At 43.9% G+C, this 18,912-nt stretch overlaps 1 protein-coding gene across 2 annotated transcripts; it reads left to right on the top strand.

The window, feature by feature from the left end:
* Positions 1–218: 218 nt before the first annotated feature.
* On the top strand, positions 219–8,971 carry si:dkey-39a18.1 (uncharacterized protein LOC557637 homolog). 2 transcript variants are annotated; one of them, XM_048234902.1, is made up of 6 exons: positions 219–305; positions 1,930–2,267; positions 3,282–3,493; positions 4,535–4,672; positions 7,045–7,289; positions 7,762–8,971. In XM_048234902.1, the coding sequence occupies exons 2-6, from the start codon at positions 2,169–2,171 to the stop codon at positions 8,208–8,210; spliced, it is 1,143 nt and encodes a 380-aa protein (XP_048090859.1). In that variant the 5' UTR covers positions 219–305; positions 1,930–2,168; the 3' UTR covers positions 8,211–8,971. The 2 variants fall into 2 exon arrangements, with proteins under 2 accessions (XP_048090859.1, XP_048090860.1); XM_048234903.1 differs by lacking the exon at positions 219–305 and having other exon boundaries at positions 1,734–2,267.
* The last annotated feature ends 9,941 nt before the right edge of the window (positions 8,972–18,912 follow it).

Genomic DNA, 18,912 nt, shown 5'->3' with positions numbered 1-18,912 from the left:
CTCTCTCTGTGTGTGTGTGTGTGTGTGTGTATGTGTTTGGATGTGAAGGGTTAATTTGAGGAATTCAATCTCTGTGTGAGGTCTTAAGATGAAAAAAAAAGCCAAAACGGCAAAGAAACTTGGCAGCCAATCAGCCAATGGCCTGCTCTGGTGATTCAGCATTAGATTGGTCCAGTTGCATGGTCTCTGACAGGCAGACCGGGTAGCCTATACTTGATCGGCACACACTCTGTCAGGTCCAGTTGGTCAGCCCAGGCCTCCTCTGTGAATTTCCCAAACTGTCCAGCATGGTGTTTTGGACACAGGTATGGCCATTATCCTTTTCTGCTTGATTTTGTTATGACTTTGCAACTGTTCTCCTTGCTTTCCTAAGCTAAGCTAATCGAGAAAACACCAGACAATAATGAGGTCATGCTTGTTCTTTCCCCAGGGAGCACAAATACTGTATTGATGAAAGATACAAAACATGACAGAGTAGACCTTATACAGTAATAATGCAAGTGCTTGGTAAAATGGCATCATTTAGCGTTTGTTAGTTTGTTTTGTTTGACTTAAGAACTTAATCTTATTGATGTATAGACACAGGAGTCACCCCAGTTAAATGTGCTGAACAACAGGGTTGTGTCCAACCAGTTAAATGTGCTGAACAACAGGGTTGTTGTCCATGTAGTGTTCAACCAGATCCAGGCAGCACTTTGTCAATGGCAAAATCAAACCCACCCTGTTCTGTTCCACTGTCTTGTTTGTCTATGCGTTTGGAAGAGAGATTGCGTTTTGAGTCTGGGTGGTGAATAGATTCTCATGTGGTGCCAATGAGAGGGGAAATCCAAGCTTATTTGAATGCGGTGTTCTTGCCCCGATTAGCAATCAATCAACAGTTTCCTGATTTAGACACTTCTCTCTGGATCCTACCCAGTTAAATCGCACGTGTGATGGTTGAAAAATATATTTTTTCCTTACTGAGCACTTATTTATATGCAAATCGATTTCCTACTATAATGGAATTATTTAAATCTGTTTCTGCTCTAAATGAAAGAATCTACTTAGGACAGAGCGAGAGAGAGAGAGAGAGAAATATCTTTACTCGTAATTAATATCAGAATGTATATGACTGGTGTTTCAAGGGACTTTAAAAAAGTCTTTCATGGTGCTCCAAGGGACCAGTATTCTCAGAGGTTGTTCTATTCAAGCAAACATGAGAGCCAGATGGGCCAGTGCCCTGTTGGGTGGGACTGGCTGAAAAGACAAGAGAGCTCTGCTGACGCATGATGCAACACACAGGGCTTGAGTATACCTTGTAAAATAAAAACGGCCCTGTTATTTGTGGATGCTCTTTTGAAGCGAAGGGTGCAGACTGCCCCTGACATGAGTAATTAACCTCCCTATTCAGGCATACACACGCACACATAGTCATACAGGTTAAAGTGTTGTAGGGGCGTTGTTGTAATTATCTTTTCCTATGAATTCATAATGTTGGAAAAGTGGAAGTGTTTTAGAAACTTTTCTCCAAAAAGTAATTATCTGCAGCCTGAGCTTGTTAACAAATTTTCTTCCCAACTCTTCTCAAATCCCTGGGCACCTTCAGTGCATATTTGTTTACAACACTGCCAAGGTGAGGCTGTTATTGCTATAACTGATATAATCGCTCATAACAGGGTCAGTTTCATTCTGTTAGCATAAATAATAACAACAAATAATACAATCAGATTTGTGTACACAGAAGACCACTGGTTTCTCACCTTGACATTTAACATTTACACTTCTTTTCCACTGAGAGTGTGCTTTCATATGTAAACAATCTAAGTTTAGAGTATGTCCTATATAATATAATAATTACACATCTCTTCCAGGGGAAGACAGTATTTTGGACGGCCATGCAACTATATCTGTGATAGTCCATTGTATGACTCCCTGTTGCTCAATTTGCAGGGAGATTCGGTGCAAAACATATGATCATATGTTCTAAAGAAATCCCCATACCTGATGAAAAATACTGCACTGTATGCACAAAGGCTTGCGGGAGCAGGACCAGGGGCTCATGAAATCACCTTCACAGAGTCTGTCTGTAAGGATCATCTCCTGTCTCAGACATCTCCACCTTCACAGAGTCTGTCTGTAAGGAAACTATCATCTCCTGTCTCAGACCTCTTCAGCTGGACCGGCTGAGGATGCTGTGTGGCAGAATGAGGAGACTCCAGTCTCCCTGTCGAGAGGTCTCCCCTGTGCCCTCCTGCTACTCAGAGCCAGTCTCCCTGCCACCACACAAGGTACTGATCCAGTGAGTCAATAGTGGAGGGTCTCCAGCATATTCATTGACAATAGGACAATGTATTGTACGTAATATTGTCATTGGTCATTGGTCATTTTTATTTGCTGTATAGGCATTCGGTCTAAAAATGTGTAGAGGTCCAAGAGATGGATGGTTGCACACCATAATGTTCCCCTAATGTTCCTCTGACATCTTCAGTGCTGTGGACTTGCAATTGCTTTCAGTGCTGCTTATGCTTTAAAGCTTATGTTTTTGAAGCCTGTGGTGGAAAACCACAGCAACTGTTTGGATGAAAAGACAGATGATTGTGGGATAGCTGGTGGAACAATAGCGTGATTACACCAGTGCTTTATTTGGCTTGGTTTGTGCAAAAAAGGGCTGAAATTATGGACAACAGAGAGGATTTAGGCGGAATATTACAAAATCTTTAACTTGTTTTGTTTGTTTTGTAAAAGGTTTTGTCATGGCCATGGCACCAAATTGCTGAGATTTATTCTATTTCCTCAAATACTGGTTGTCTGCATTCTGTTTGATGCAAATGAAGAACTCTCAGTTTCCTTGTGAATGCTGATGTCTCCCCTTCCCTCTCAGGCAACAAGTTTAATGGAACACTACTTTCCATGCTAATCTTCAGTCTACATAACCAGTGTATTGTAGTTAATGTCAAAACTATGAATGATGTCCCAGGGTTCACAGAAGTTGTTTATTTCTGTTGATCTTCTCGCTGAAGTTTTAATGTGTCTCCACGTCTAAGGATGTGCTGAAGTTTTAATGTGTCTCCACGTCTCTAAGGATGTGCTGAAGTTTTGTGTGTCTCCACGCCTTAAGGATGTGCTGAAGTTTTGTGTGTCTCCACGTCTCTAAGGATGTGCTGAAGTTTTGTGTGTCTCCACGTCTCTAAGGATGTGCTGAAGTTTTGTGTGTCTCCACGTCTCTATGGATGTGCTGAAGTTTTGTGTGTCTCCACGTCTTAAGGATGTGCTGAAGTTTTGTGTGTCTCCACGTCTCTAAGGATGTGCTGCGGGGCCTGGCCAGTGTCGGAGAGGTGGACCGGGAGGACGCAGAGGAGGTGCTGAGCTTAAGGAGCCTTCCATGTGTGAGGAAGACCCTAAATAAGGACCTCCAAAAGGTCAAGAGGTCAAGAGGGTTCCCGACCCGACAGCTTGTGAAGGACGTCTCAGACGTCAGACTTCCAGCCATCAGCCATCAGCAGCCGGAGTCCAGGTATTCAATCAGTCAGTCAACCAGTGGGTTTTACTGTAATGAGGCTGTGATGCTACGAGAAGTGGTTTTCCCGAGGCTAAATCAAACGCTAATTGAGTAGCGGGTTCTCATTCAGGGACATACTGTTTTTGCCGACCATTTATGTCATATCAATAAAATCTGATTAAGTAAAGCTTGTGCTTATCATAGCTTGTTTATAATACACATATTCTGTGCGCTACAACCCTCGCAAAGACTGCTTGTGTTTGTGTGTGTGTGTGTGTGTGTGTGTGTGTGTGTGTGTGTGTGTGTGTGTGTGTGTATGTATGTGCATGTGTGTGATTTGGCTACTTGTGTGCATGTACATCCGTGTGTGTGTGTGTGTGTGTGTGTGTGTGTGGTTGTGTGTGTGTTCGTGCAGTAAAGAGCAGCACACCCACTTGTGTCCCCGGGGGGATGTAGGTTGAGGTAGCCAATGTAAACGCTCTGTGTGCCACCTGAGTGGTTTAATGTTAGGAGTCATGACCGTGCCATTGCAGTAAATGTAAAAATTAACCTACTTTGCATAGCATGCTGGGCAACCACCAGGGCCCAGATTTAGCAATAAGTCTCAGCTCTTTTCCTGATACATTTGTACCACATGAAACAGAGTAATAAGCCACTAACAAAGTACAGTGTCATTTTTCAGAGAAGTGTCAATAAAAAGGGTTTGTTTGATGTATTGTGCTTTCTCTCTCCCTCTCTCTCTCTCTCTCTCTCTCTCTTTCTTTCTGCATCTTGTTCTCGTCTGTGTCTTCCTTTGTGTGTTTCTCTGTGTGTGTGTGTGTGTGTGTGTGTGTGTGTGTGTGTGTGTGTAGGTCCATGGTCCTAGTAAGAGGTTTGCGCTGTGTGTTTCTCTGTGTGTGTGTGTGTGTGTGTGTGTGTGTGTGTGTGTGTGTGTGTAGGTCCATGCTCATCGTAAGAGGTTTGCGCTGTGTGTTTCTCTGTGTGTGTGTGTGTGTAGGTCCATGCTCATCGTAAGATGTTTGCGCTGTGTGTTTCTCTGTGTGTGTGTGTGTGTAGGTCCATGCTCATCGTAAGAGGTTTGCGCTGTGGAAGGAAAGTAGACAAATGTCCCCCACTAATGAGCTCCAGCCGGGTCCAAGACTCCAGCCGGAAGGCCAGCCTGCCCGAGAGACCACCTGGGCGGGCAGGCAGAAGGTCTAACACCCCATTTTGTCTTGTGTTATCTGTGATCTAGAATTTCATTTGCTCTGCAGGCTATAGACATGGTGCCTTCCTTATTTCAGAGCTGTGACCACAGCTGTGGTTTTTCTGTACATACAGTATAGCCTTGATTTTGTCGTTTGTCTCAGATTTGAAATAATTGTTCATAATTGATCATATCCACACACTGTAATTACCTTTGCAGTGTACAGCACTCCTATTACCAGGATTATTGAATCTGTGTGGCTTTCTAATAGTCCGCTGCTCACAGCTGGCGTAGGACGGTGTGGCTGGTTGCCATCGATGAAATGCTGCTAGAACACAAGGTGAACATGTGTGTTGTGTTAAAGGGGCAGTCTCCGTATTTCACAAGTTCACATTCCAGATTTGTGGAAAGAGTAGGAAATACAACAACTACGATCACTGTTGTGGACTCCAGACCTGCTGAAAAGTCTGTATTTCTGTATTTCGTCTCTCCATTCAACATAGTGACCCCCTTTGAAAAACAATAAAAAAAAATATCATAAAAAAAGAGCAAATTGAACGTATGTTTGGCGAGATCTCTAGCAGCAAGTGCTCAAGCAAAGCGCTGCAGTTTGAACCAGTAAACTAGGAATAAATGACCTGATAGAGCCTGACGCTATGGTTGCAGCAAAATTGAAAACCATTTCATTTTCATTGTCGTAGTAAATTTGTTCATTTCCTAGATGACCTGAGAGTGTTGTGTAATAATTCTAAGAGGAGGGAGCCCTTTGAGTCTCTGTAGCCTTAGGGCCCCTTGTGTTCTTTAATCCTGCCGCTTTGTGAAGGTGAACATTTCAAATGCACCGCAAACACCTGACCTGAGTCATATTAGACAAACACTCATTACAGTTGTGCTGTGATTGCAGGCCTATTGCGAATGCTCCTCGGCGGTTATCATTCATATGGCATATTTTCCTCGAGACTCCCACACTTCTCTCTCAGGTGTGCAGGCCTATCTGCCCGGTGCAGATGGAATGCAGAAGCTAACAGCACTAACAGAGGGGGTTGTTCTTTTAATTCCTAAATTCCTGCACTGATGAATAAAAGACGAGGCTGAGTCGATATCTATGCTCGCCAGATGTGTGCAGAGTCATTTTCTGCTTATTAATGATTTAAAGGCTGTTTAGTCTCTTGCTGGGGTGGTGGAGTTGGTGGGATGGTGGTGGTGGTGGTGGTGGAGATGGTGGTGGTGGGGGTTGGGTGACGGAGGGTGCAGTTTCAGAACTCCACTCGCTTATCTCCCCAAGCGAGGTGAGACGGTGAGAAGAGGTTAAGTGTGCGCATGGAGAGTTGAATCTCCTCCGGGTTGCTACGTTGCTGTTTCCTCAGTAGATAGGCTAATGGAGGCAAATGAAATCAAATGAGAGGAGCTTTGTTTGAGGTGGTGAGGTGGAGGGAGGGGGGGGGGGCAGGGATAAGAGAAAATGGAGTGAAATGAAAAGAAAAAAAAATGGGCAGTGCTGGGATTGCATTGTTAACAGCGCTATCTTGTAGAGAGCAGTGGAGAGGCGCCTAATTGAAAATCGCAAGCCCTTGTTGTTCTCTCCGCGCACAACTTCTCACTTTGCATCTGCCCACGTAGGGCTGCAGTAAACGTCAAGTCAGGGCGCACCTGAACGAAAGCTATTTCACAGCATTCCATCAGATATTCCCCACTGGTAATAGTTTTTATGAGAATCATAATAGGATTGAGTGCAGCCATTTTACCCAACGGGGAATGGGGAGTACTGTAACATGAAAATGTGGCCCGTGAGATATAAAAATGTATAATTGTAAAAAGCATTCATCCGGCTCTATTCATTTCTCAAACTGTTTTGGCGCTTGTCTAGAAAAACACACTTGGATGAAAGATGTATGAGGCCTTAATGGAGGCGCCTTCGGGGTGCCTGGTTTGTACAGATCAGTTCCACAGGCAGGCAGTCATCTGAGTTAAGCTATGGGCTACTAGAGTCAAAAGCACAGCATTTCAACCATGCCCTCACCCACCTGCGGCAAGGTTTTATACAACTTCTATAATCCTCAAATCGTGTAGATTTTTAACTTTTGTATGATTTGATTGTATGATGATTGTTCTTGTATTATATATATATATATATATATATTTTCCTAGTTACTAATTAAATTACTTCTTTATAAGTTATTCATGTTTTTTGTGACGTTAATTGCTTAGGTGTTGTGTGAAATTGATTAGGCAACCAAATGACTGCAGAAGTACATTTATAAAGAAGTAGAAGTTTTTCTCTCTACTTGTGTGGATGTGAATGTCTACTCCACATATCATGCAGTCTATAATGTACATCAATAATATAGAAATAATATAGATTCTGTATGCTTCTCCATAGACCAGACAGACAGATAGTCAGCTCCTCTTCCTCTGAGCTCAGCCCACCGCATCACCATCCATCCCCCAGAGGAGCAGATCCCACTCCACAGATGTCCAATGAGATGGCGGATAGCCTGGAGTTATCCTCCAGGCATCCTTCCCATAATCCTCTGGGATCTTCCGTATCACCTCACAGGCAGTTCCTGGTCACGACCAGCCATGCATCACATGGCGTGACTAACACGGGCAAGACCGCAACAAATGGTAAATATATTACGTGCATCGGATAGATAAGAGCCATTTATGCCTATATGATGGAACACTGGTATGCATGTGTTGTGAATGGTCAATATGTAGTGCACATACAAGGATACAAGGAGGTTTATTTGTCACATACATAGTGATATTAACGTAAAGCATGTAGTGAAATTTCATTTTGGTGTTCAGCTTTTTCTGTGTACAGTAAGTGTGAAGAAAGAAAGATCAAGAAATATTTTAATAAATAGCAAGAGAATAAAATAAAAAGTGCCGTGTCAGTCCATGTGCAAGTGTGTAAAAAAACAAACAAAAAAAAAAACACACGCGTGTTTAACATGGATGTGAAAGCTTACCATGTGTGTGGAGTAGATGCTATCAGTGTGAAGGTGTGAAAGCAGAAGAGATAAAGGTTCACATGGAGACATGAATTTCACGTCTGTAACACATGACTCACTGTTGAGCTCCACGTCTGTTCCAGCTGTGCTGCCTCGGCCAGGGTGGAGGCGGGGGGTGGCGTTTAAGAGGGGCGCCCTGGAGTGTGTGTGGGAGGAGGAGGGTTGCGGGCCGCCCCCACCCTTGTCCGGGCCGTACCCCCACCTCCTGGAGCCACTGTCAGGCTTCCGCGAGCAGCTACACAGGCAGCTCTTGCACTCCCCACTGCCCTACAGAGACGAGGCGACATCGGGGGGAGCCCACGGCAGGGTGACCCCCACCTCTGCCCACCACCACCACCACCACCACCACCACATAATCTGCCCACTGGATGGAGCAGCAGCCGTGCCCCAGGGGTCAGTCACCATCTTGCTGCAGGATGCGGTGGACGTGCCTGGCTGGCATGGGCGAACGCTGCCCAAAATCACCATGACCCGTCCGACGCCCTCGCCAAAGCACGCCGCGCTGCGCAGTGAAAGCCGACAGTTAGCCTGAATCCACGTCTGTTCTGACGCCCATCCACCGATCATCTGGAATTGAACAGTCATCTGGTAGCAGGGATACTACAGGATGTGAATGGGTGGGGATCTGCCATGCGTCTGTCTTATAGTGCCCCCCAGTGGATGAATCCTGGGTGAGCTGTTTGTCTGTTGCGTTCTGCTGTTTGGGACAGACTGTAGAACTCACTCTTCTCACCTCACATTTGCTGTCATCCAGCTGATGTATTTTTAATTCTCCAAAGCCACTTGTTTTTTCTTCAAATGCAGATTTTTGTTAGATTTTATCTTTTATCTTTTTATCCATGGGTGCCAATCATCACTCACACGTTTAGCTCCAGCAGTAGACTACTCTGGAATATAGAGTTTTAACCCTCTGAATAGATTTTTAAAAAGTGTGTGTGTGTGTGTGGGTGCTTGCATGCTTCCTCTAGAATATAGAGTTTTTACCCTCTGGAGTCCTTTTGTGGTAATCTGACATGCCGTGACATCTTTCCACAAACATTTATCCAAAAGTGTCTAAGTACTGTAACAGACGTCTCCTCTGGAGCACAAACTCTTTACCATGAGTAGCACAGCCCTCCTTCCAATGCCTGTAGGCAAGGCAGGGTTATATAGAAGCCCTCACACACATTCAAAGACTTGTACAGGTGAAAGGACAGGAGAAGAATAGATTTAAAAAGTGTGTCCGTGTGTGCGTGCGTGCGTGCGTGCGTGCGTGCGTGCGTGCGTCGTGCAATTCAAAGACTTGTATAGGAGACCAGGTAAAGTGACAAAAGACGCCTAGATTTAAAAAGTCAAGTTCATAACAGACTAGCTTCCATCCCCTCCACCTGACTGCCTATAGACTCAATTAAAAGCCCAGACTTACTCTCCTGTAAGCCGGCAGTTTAGGCCTCTACATACTGACTGCCTATAGACTCAATTAAAAGCCCAGACTTACTCTCCTGTAAGGCTGCAGTTTAGGCCTCTACATACTGACTGCCTATAGACTCAATTAAAAGCCCAGACTTACTCTCCTGTAAGCCTGCAGTTTAGGCCTCTACATACTGACTGCCTATAGACTGTAAGCCTGCAGTTTAGGCCTCTACATACTGACTGCCTATAGACTGACGTCGATCTCTGCGCACAGTCTCTCAAAGTGCATTCACACAGCTGTGCCAACCATCTGTCTGAAAGGTTTTTTTCTCATACCCCGGGCTCATGGCTGTTTCTGTTGGACGCGCCAGGCGCATGCTAGATATGCTAATGATGGCCGAGCAGCTTATTTATACCCACCGACAGCTGTGGGTTTACCACCCCATGATTGAAGCGTGGCGTGTTTAATTGGCCTGCAATAACAGTGATTTCAGAAACAGTCATGGCTTTTATGGTATAGGGATGTTTATGGTATAGGGATGTTTATGGTATAGGGATGTTTATGGTGTGCTGGAGAACACTACCTGCACTGGATAGATTTGGACAGGAATTGCTCCTTGTTGTTTTACACATGCTGTATTGTACACATGGGTTGTATTTTAATGAGAAGTCTTTTGGTTGAATGAAAAGCCACTAAATTATCATTTGGGTTTTTTTTTTGTCTTCTGTGGAAAGGTGGAGGTCTGATAACAGTGGAACAAAACACTCCACAGTTCAGCTATGTGGGGAACAAGAGAGGGATGGAAATGTATGCCCTCTAAATCCCATGTGGCTTTTGAGGTTCAGAGGTTGACACACACACACACACACATGCATATCACTACTCACACACTCGCCCACGCATACACACACACACGCGCACACACACATACAGTACATGCATATGCTCTCACACACACACTCTTTCTCCCTCCCTCTCTCTCTCTCTCTCTCTCTCTCTCTTACACACACATACATACTCTCTCACACACACACACACTCACACAGGCACGCACGCACTTGATGAGAAGTGACACGCCACCGCTGCAAGCCAAACCCCAGAAACAAAACTGACAACAGAAAGTAAACAATGTCAAAACAGAGTGTTGCAAAGGCCTGGGAGCACATCGCTTTGTGTGTGTGTGTGTGCGTGCGTGCGCGTGTGCATGCGTGTGCGTGCATGCGTGTGTATGTGTGTGTCACGCTACTACAATTTCTGTGCATGTTACCCCCTGGAAAAGTAAGCACATAATCAGATGGACATGCATGTCACACTGCAAGCTTACAGAGAGAACTACCCAATGTGATTCTCTAGAACAGAGTTTCCCAATCTGTGTGCTGCAGTATACTGGTGTGTTATATATACAGGGCTGTGCAGGTGTGCCACAAGAAAAAGAAATTGCAGATTTTTTTTTCTTAATAATAATCATTCACATTTCATGAAATCACATTTAAACCTAACTATTTCATCTACACATTACCTTTTGCACTTCCGGCCACCCATGTATATTAGTCAAGTAGTGTTATAATCACAAGCAACCAACAGCCAGTTAAACCTCAAACACTGCAAAAACATAAAATATAAGTTATTAATCCTATATTAAGATTAAAAAAATATTAATAGTTGGTAGTCCATGCATGCGTGCGTGTATTCATATTTACATATACTGTATGTCTGCCTGTGAGTGTGTGTTTATACAGTGGTGGGATGGGGTGGTTATATGAAATATGTGTGTATTAGCAGTCTGAGTAACAGCTCCTGGTTTTTATGCTCTGATTATCCTGTCAGCCATTATCTGCCTATAGTTCTCCCTGCAGACAGCAGTCGTGGGGGCCAACACACACACACACACACACACACACACACACAATGCAGAGGGGCGTGCTTCACATTCCTGAAAGGAACGGCCTCAGAAAGCCGTTGCACCATCCAGTCACAGCACATTTTACCAATCAACACGTCCCAAATGTTGTGTTGTCCAGTCAGACAGGCCGACAATGGCATCAGTCCAGGGCTGTAGGTAAAGCCTGATGGCTCCAAAGGCTATGACAAACAGTAGTCAACACAGAGGGAAGCGCTCATGAACAATGAGGTGCTGTTGTACTCTCTAGTCTTACAGTAATTCCACCTTTGTGAACGTCCCTCTGGTTGTCATAAACACAGAGATGCACAAACACAGCAGAGCCACTAGGAGGCGACATAGGACTAGCAGAAGAATGCCGAGGCTTCGTTTAAATCCACTGGAGCCTCATCGTTTAACATGCAGAGAGACTAGCGATGCAAGCTGTGACATTAAAGTCATCATTAACATAATGGTGTGACATACCATTTCCCATGCCCCATCATTATAACTAGCATTTCTTTTGTTGTCAGGAGTATTACTGTGGAACCCCCTTTAAAGTGTATTCACATCCATGTCTGAAGGTATCACTGAGTAATTGGACCTGACCTTAGACCGTCTTGAGCAGTGAAGCCCACCGTATGGTCACTGAGGTAATTATTCTGTCAGCTGGGGAGACATCATCTTGTACCCGAGCCATAATCCACCTCCTCTTTATCTCAAATCGGCGTTTCTAAAAGCGGCCCGGCCACTTCGCGCTGATAGCAGCTGCTTACTGCATGGAAAACGCCCGGGCTAATTGTAGATTGTGCTGCGAATCAATCACACCCTCAAGCCCTGTACCCTCCGACCCCCCAGACACACACCGGACACACTCGCCATCTCTGGCCATCAGCTCAGATTTCATAGGTTGCTCGCCATCCCAAGACTAGACAAGGGCTTGGACACCCTGATTTTAAATTAAGCTGTAGACTTGGAACTGGACTTTCCGTGGTGATTTTCCAAGAGTGAGGCTCAGACAAGCAAGTGTTGTAACATCCAATCCTAAGTCAGGTCTTAGTGGAGCTTGATGATGGATTCTCGCCATATAGTTGTTTGTTTTTTTACTTTCACTTGTTTATAGTACCATGTGGTTCACATGAGAAGATGTTTTGGCAGATTCAGAAGGTGTGCACAAACCTACAACTATTACAGGGACAAAATGTGGTCAAACCAAAACTTTGCTTTCATAATCATCCAATAGGTAGTGTAAGGGTATAGGTTGCTTCTAATGGCAAACTTCTGAATCAACATAGATCTCAACGATCACACTGGGCACACAAAGATACACAAAGCTATGCTTTATAGTTTTAGACATCTTGCAATATAAAAAAAAACATCAGGTGCTGATACACTTCCGAAAACTTATAACAATCTTTAAAAAGTAAAGCAAAAGCAAGCAAGCAGAACTACCCATACATGTCTTTGCACACAGGCCTCTCTGTTACATCATGCAGGCTCCAATGACCTTTGCAAAGCAAATGTACAGATAAGGTAGCAAAGCACTTGAAATGCTTCAAAGGTGATAGGCATTTGATGCCAAACTTATAGGCCGCATACTATTACTAATTAGTGAGAGCTGTTTTAGCACCTGTAAAACTGATAACATATCCTGTGACTGATCTAGCTATTTGTGGATAGGGTGTTGCTGTATAGCTGAAACGTTTTCCCGACACCAAGGCTTTCAATACAGCCAGACGATGTAGGTTAATTGAAGTAACAATGTTAATCTAATGAGAGGTGAGACCATAGAAGTAAATAAAGCTACACTGGATTTGGAAACATCGGTGAAGGTTCTTTTAGAGGACGCAAGTTTATACTCAGTGACCCAGGAGAGAATCAGGCTGGAACTGCCCGAGGCCATGGCATTTTCCCGGTGGGCCAACGCACCTTTTGGGCCGATAGAATAGGCTATATATAATTTAATCATTTTGGCCAAGGATCGGCCCAAAGGAAGGACAACCAGCGGCCCATTGGTTACATTTCCATATTGACACTGGACCAGTGGTGGAATGTAACGAAGTACAAATACTTCGTTACTGTACTTAAGTAAATTTTCCACGTATTTGTACTTTACTTAAGTAAAATGTATAGTGCATACTTTTGACTTTTACTTCGTTACATTTTACAGCAATTATCTGTACTTTTACTCCGCTACATTTCTACAACACCATCGTTCCTTTTTACGATACATTTTATGATCAGTTTTTTTTTCTCTCTGACAAACACGTTTGTTTTACCAGGGGGCGGGGTTGCTACCAAAGATTCTGGAGCTTTCGTGCATTCTTAGAAACATAAGCTTTTAGTCTAGACCAGGCAAAGCGTGAGCTTGTAGCCATCTGCATTCGGTAGGCTATATTCACCAGACCCATGGCTACACTGTACATGCAACTGTGTTCTGTGCCTTTCTTTGTCTGTTATCTGCAGCGTTAGGGCCTCCTCTCCGATGAGATTGCTATCCGCGGATCAGCGAAGTTACAGTCTATGCCCATGCTTCTGTCACACACGCCTGATCATTTGCGGCACAAATGAATGGTAGCCTAGACTATTAATGAACCGGTGGCGGAAAAACGTAACATTTTCCAGATTAGGAAATATTCCTTAATTGTGTGTGATCAAATAAAGATGCATAGCCTACAATTGGGGGTAGTAATGTGAGCTCATTCAATGTCTATGCGTCTGCGCAAGTGAAACTGAACCTAATCATAAAGACACCTTTCTCAGCAACTTTTCTGTTCAATCAGCATAATTGGCATTACGATCCACCCGACGTTTCCCTTGTCTACCCCGTTAAACTTCAGGCTCTCGTGTTTTGCTGAATGATATTACTCAGCAGATCACCCTAGTAACCAGAATTACAGTCTTGTAGGTCAGAATGTAAACTGGGCCACAGATGGCAAGCACAATTGCATTAGCTTAAAACTATCTAGTTGAGTATAACCTAAAACTAGCTTAATTAAAATGCCACAGCCCATACTTGATTTTTCCTTTTAGAATATAGATATTAAGAGAATAAATCATTATGCAAATACTTTTACTTTTAATACTTAAAGTAGCCTACATTTAAAAGCAGGTACTTTTTACTTTTACTTAAGTAGGGTTGTCATTGTGGTACTTTTACTTTTACTAAAGTAAATATTTCTCTGTGTATTTGTACTTTTACTTAAGTACTGAGTTTTAGTACTTCCTCCACATCTGCACTCGACTAATCCTATAACAGCTCACGTCAGGCCCACCCCTCGCATTTTGGCTCAGAGCCAGGATTTTGTGAGCGCATCAAAAGTTAATTGAAGTTGCCTACACGAAATTGCGGCGGGTGCGTAGTGACAATAGTGCAAAAGTAACACCAATGTAGAAGCTTCAAAAATACAATATTGCAAGTAGGCTAGCATATGTCAGCAACATGTTGAAGTTCGTTGAGTTTGAACGAGGATGTAAGCAAGCATAGGCTACAGAGCAAGGGACAGTGAGCAGGTGGTGGAGCCTAGTTGAGGCTACATGATAAGAACTCAGTGGTGGAGCAGGTAGGCTACGTGTGACATGCCATGCTGACGATGATGATTATGATGACTTATTCATTGCGATAAGGTAGCCTATTGATAACGTAATGCCGTGCTGTGATTATAATAACAAATAGCGCAACTTAAATGTTCTAAATGAATGATTTGCAAACCCGGACAGCAAAAGAGTGTCAAATCGATGTTAATTGTTGGTCAGATTGATCAGTTTCCGTCAGACGCCCAAAATTCAACATCGATGGCATGAGTGGTGGTTGGTCTCTCAAAGTATTGCGTCGAAAGGGTTCTATCTTGGAAGGGTTATCATGGTAAAGATGGGCTAAAAGACTGTAGACTGATGGAAATGTAGGCTACAAAACATCAAGTCATATTCATGCACAAGCCAACTAATATACAGTAACCTATACGACAGGCTACTGGAAGACATTAAAGATAATTAGTTAATGTAGCTATAATGTTCCAAAATGTACCAGCAATGTAGTATAGCCTACAGGAATAAAATATTTCCAGCAACAGCCCTGTTTATTTCGTGTTGTTTCAGTTGTCCTACAGTGATAACTGGTATAAATTACATTAATGTCTAAGACAATCTGGGTAATTTAACTCTTTACACATAGGCTTCAGTAATGTTTGGTGCTGCTGTCAATTGTAGTCTATTGAATAATTTGAAATGATACTTTGAATTCAAGCAGAAACTCTTCTTTGATAATTGCTTGTTAGCCTACTTGAATATGGAGATCATGTGCTCCATGGCTACCTCTGATCAGTCAGAGTGATAGCCAATGAGGCCTACATCACTTTCAGTGCTCCATGACAGTTGAACATATATGCATAGTTAAGGAGGGTAATGCAAATATTTTGCATTTAATTAGGTGTGCCCGACCGATTTGAGGGCCGCTTGGGCCAAATATGCCAGGGCCGATTTTTGGTCCCAGTCCACCCCTGCCCGAGACCATTTCACTTACAGTAAGTAGAGAGACACAGTGTAGTCAAACTGAGTGAAAAACAACAATAAAACCTCTTAAAGTTCAGCATGTGCCAATTTACACACATGCCGGGCCATGGGTGTCTCACGGAGGTGCAAAGTGTGTCGCTGCGGTTTTCTTCAGGACACGATTAACAAGATGTCGCAGGCAGATACGCCAGTGGTAATTTTAGCCGGTTACAGCAGCGCTAGCTCAAGCGCTGGCTAAATTAGCTAATTAGTGGCATGTGTCTGTGGTGGATCGTCTGAGTTGTGCACATGTCCAGGGCGTGCTGGAGAACATCTACATCATAGCATAGGTTGACCATAGAGAGATGATGTAGCCTAGGCAGTATAAACTACTAATGCTATCATAAACTTCTGCTAATGAAATGTATGATGAATGTCTTTACAATATACCAATTTAATATCAACTGTTACATGCAGTGTGTGTGTGTGTGTGTGCATGTGTGTGTGCACTTTAACACACTTGATGCACGTTCCTCCAACTCATTTCCTTTTCCTACACTAGTGAGCAGCCGCATGCTTCCCTCCTCTCTGGTGCATAATCCCCTAGTGTTCAGTTTGGACAGGTGAGGAGGAGTTCTGTTCATGTTGTGTGCCTCTTGCGTAACACCTGTCACAGAGGCTGACTGCAGCTCCGGTGAGATCAAATGGAGCGCCGGGAGTTGACCCATGTTCTCTTCATCATCTGCCCCACCAATAGAGACAGAGAAAGAGAGAGAGAGAGAGAGAGAGAAGAGAAAGAGAGGCTTTATGAAAGAAGATAGGTATTGACGTGGTGTCTTCATGTTTCTGTTGTCTGGTAAAGAAGGAGGGCTATCCAACGCTGAGGTGAAATCCACCAGTCTGCCATCAGCTAGTGTAAAAGCACAGTGACAGGTCGTCACTGGGGGCGACATAAACGTGTTGGAGAGACAGGGGTGGCCCTTTTGACCGTGTAAAGAGGGATTTGGTGCTCTCTTGGTAATTCGAGAAATACTGCTTTTTCTACACTTCACAGTTCTTGGTTACCTTCAGAAAAGGGTGATGTAACCTAAACCCTACTACTTACGCAGGGTCTTCAAAAACTATTGCTCATCTTTTATGAACTATCCTGACTGACCTGGGTGCTGCCAATCATTTTTGGTTCACTAAAGCAACCAAGAAAATCTTGAGGACAGGTATTTGACCCGGGTTGAGATCAGTGAGACTGGCAGGTAAACTCAGATTCTTACTCCACCTGTTGCATCTCGTGGAGGGGAGGAGTGTTGTGACCTGTTGTGTCAAAGGTCAGACTGTAACAAAGACAGTTGAGTTTGAACACATGCAGTAGGCCGCTGATAAAAACACGTTTCATAGAAAAAGTTTTTTAAACAACATTGTGTTGTTTAATGTCTTTGTAACATGGAGGACAAGACCTAATCCCTGTGAGGAGTGAACATCCATCCACACACAACCAGCCTGCCAAAAGCATCCTCCCTCAAGATGGTTGCTCACAGGTCTCTAATTCTATAGAGGCCGCGAGAGGCATGCATGCAAATATACATAGTCAAGTTATGAAATCAACTTTTTACATAGTCAAGTTATGAAATGTCCAACATCAAGTTATTGCATTACAAGCAGATGGTAACTTGATCAGTTTACTTCTACATTCCATACTGTTGGCGGACATCACATCTATTTCATGCAACGGACTCACAGACCACTGCAGTTATTCTGGACCAGCCTAGTGGCCGACTAAAGGCCTGTAGGAAACTGCAAAATTGCATGGGGATCATTTCGGTTGTTTTTGTCTCCGTATTGTAAGAATGAGGTGTTATTAAGTTGTTGTTGTTGTTGTTGTTGCAGTCACGTGACGAGTAATGTGCTGTTTGCCACACTTGGTCACTTGAAAACTCATGAATGACATGTCAGCTCTGCACAATAGACCATTGTGTGATGCTGGGGTCCTATCTGGGACTAACACAAACATTCCAGTTCCAGTTCTGCAATCGTTGCAGCGGTGTAAAAAAAACACAATCAAACCCAATTAAGACCTTCCAGTTGGTTTAATAAACACATCACATCGCCGCAGTGGTGGAGCACCCTATTGGCACTTTAGCGAGAGGGTGGCGGCGAGGGTGAGCGAGTTCATATGGCCCCTTCTCCCAAAGACCGTCCCGCATTTGGGAGCCTTCGTCAATGCCCGCATTTCATAATAGCCTTTGCCAGGACAGCGCGAGCTCTGAAGGCCCTGGCTCCATGTGCCCACCGTCAGCAGATGCTAAAGCGCCACTCTATAACTGGCCATTGAACACACACACACACACACACACACACCACCCCAATGGCTTCCGCCAACCAGCGCCAGAGCACAAGGCTGGCCAGTTCACTGACAAAGCTATTTATTCCCCCTGCGCGCTCCGGGTTTGGACTCAACTGGCGGGGGCTGTGTGCATAGCTCTTCATTTCCACCGGGGGCAAACTCCCCGAAGGTCCCCTAAATACCCCCTCTTAAATAGCTGTGCGGGGTGTTTGGGTTTGACTGGAGCGTTCAGGATGGCAGGGGTGGAAGACGTGCCATCCTGATGGACAGAGTCACATGCACACTATCAGGTCTGTATTATGTGTACTGAAGAACTAGAACTAACAGTTTAAAAACTCTCCGAAAGTACACCTGACAAGTTCATAATATCTGTGTGTACTGCTCCGAATTACCATATAGCCTGCAGAAAACAAAAAAGGATTACTGATTGATTGGTCTTTAAACACCTTCATACAACAGGATGCTGGCCCAGGCCTTTTTCTAGACTGACTTCTTCCCCCTTTAAGACCTCTTGGGATTTTGACCTTCGATCTCTAAGAATTTTGTGCATTTTCAACTTTTTAATGACAATGAGCTACTCAGATTTGTCCAAGACTTTCACCAAATTTATGTTCTTTTCCAGGTCTGGAAAACAGTCATTCATTCTCTTCTAGTCTTTCCAGACTTGCACAAGCCCCTCGATACTTTTCACAACAGGGCCCATCTGGATGCCTGTACAGGGCAGCTGCTTATAGTGGCCTCTTGGCCAGACTCACGAGTGTTAGAAGCTGATTTATGCCACAGAGTACGTTCTGGCTCTGAGGCAGAGCTCACTATGTAAATCATCTTGATTGTTTGTTCCCGTCAAATCTCTGGCAATCTCGAACAGGCGCAGAACTAATTTATCACTCTCTGACAGCTAAAACATTAATTTTTACTGCAGCATACGACCGGCTTCAAATCGCCTGCCGGCAACCAGGCAACTAGCACGTACTGAGTACATAAATCGAACAGCGGGCACACTTACACAAAACATGTTGTGTTGTAGCTTTGTGTTTAACACCTAGCTTGATGCTAGGGAAAGATAAATACATCGAACCATCTATGCGCTTGTTACTTGTTAAACTTACACTGAGTGTTTAAATAAGACAGAC

The sequence above is a fragment of the Alosa alosa genome, chromosome 23 (assembly GCF_017589495.1).
Source record: "Alosa alosa isolate M-15738 ecotype Scorff River chromosome 23, AALO_Geno_1.1, whole genome shotgun sequence".
In the NCBI taxonomy this organism is placed as follows: Eukaryota; Metazoa; Chordata; class Actinopteri; order Clupeiformes; family Clupeidae; genus Alosa; species Alosa alosa.
The sequence above is the reverse complement of the archived record's forward strand: the minus strand, read 5'-3'. Positions and strand labels throughout refer to the sequence as shown.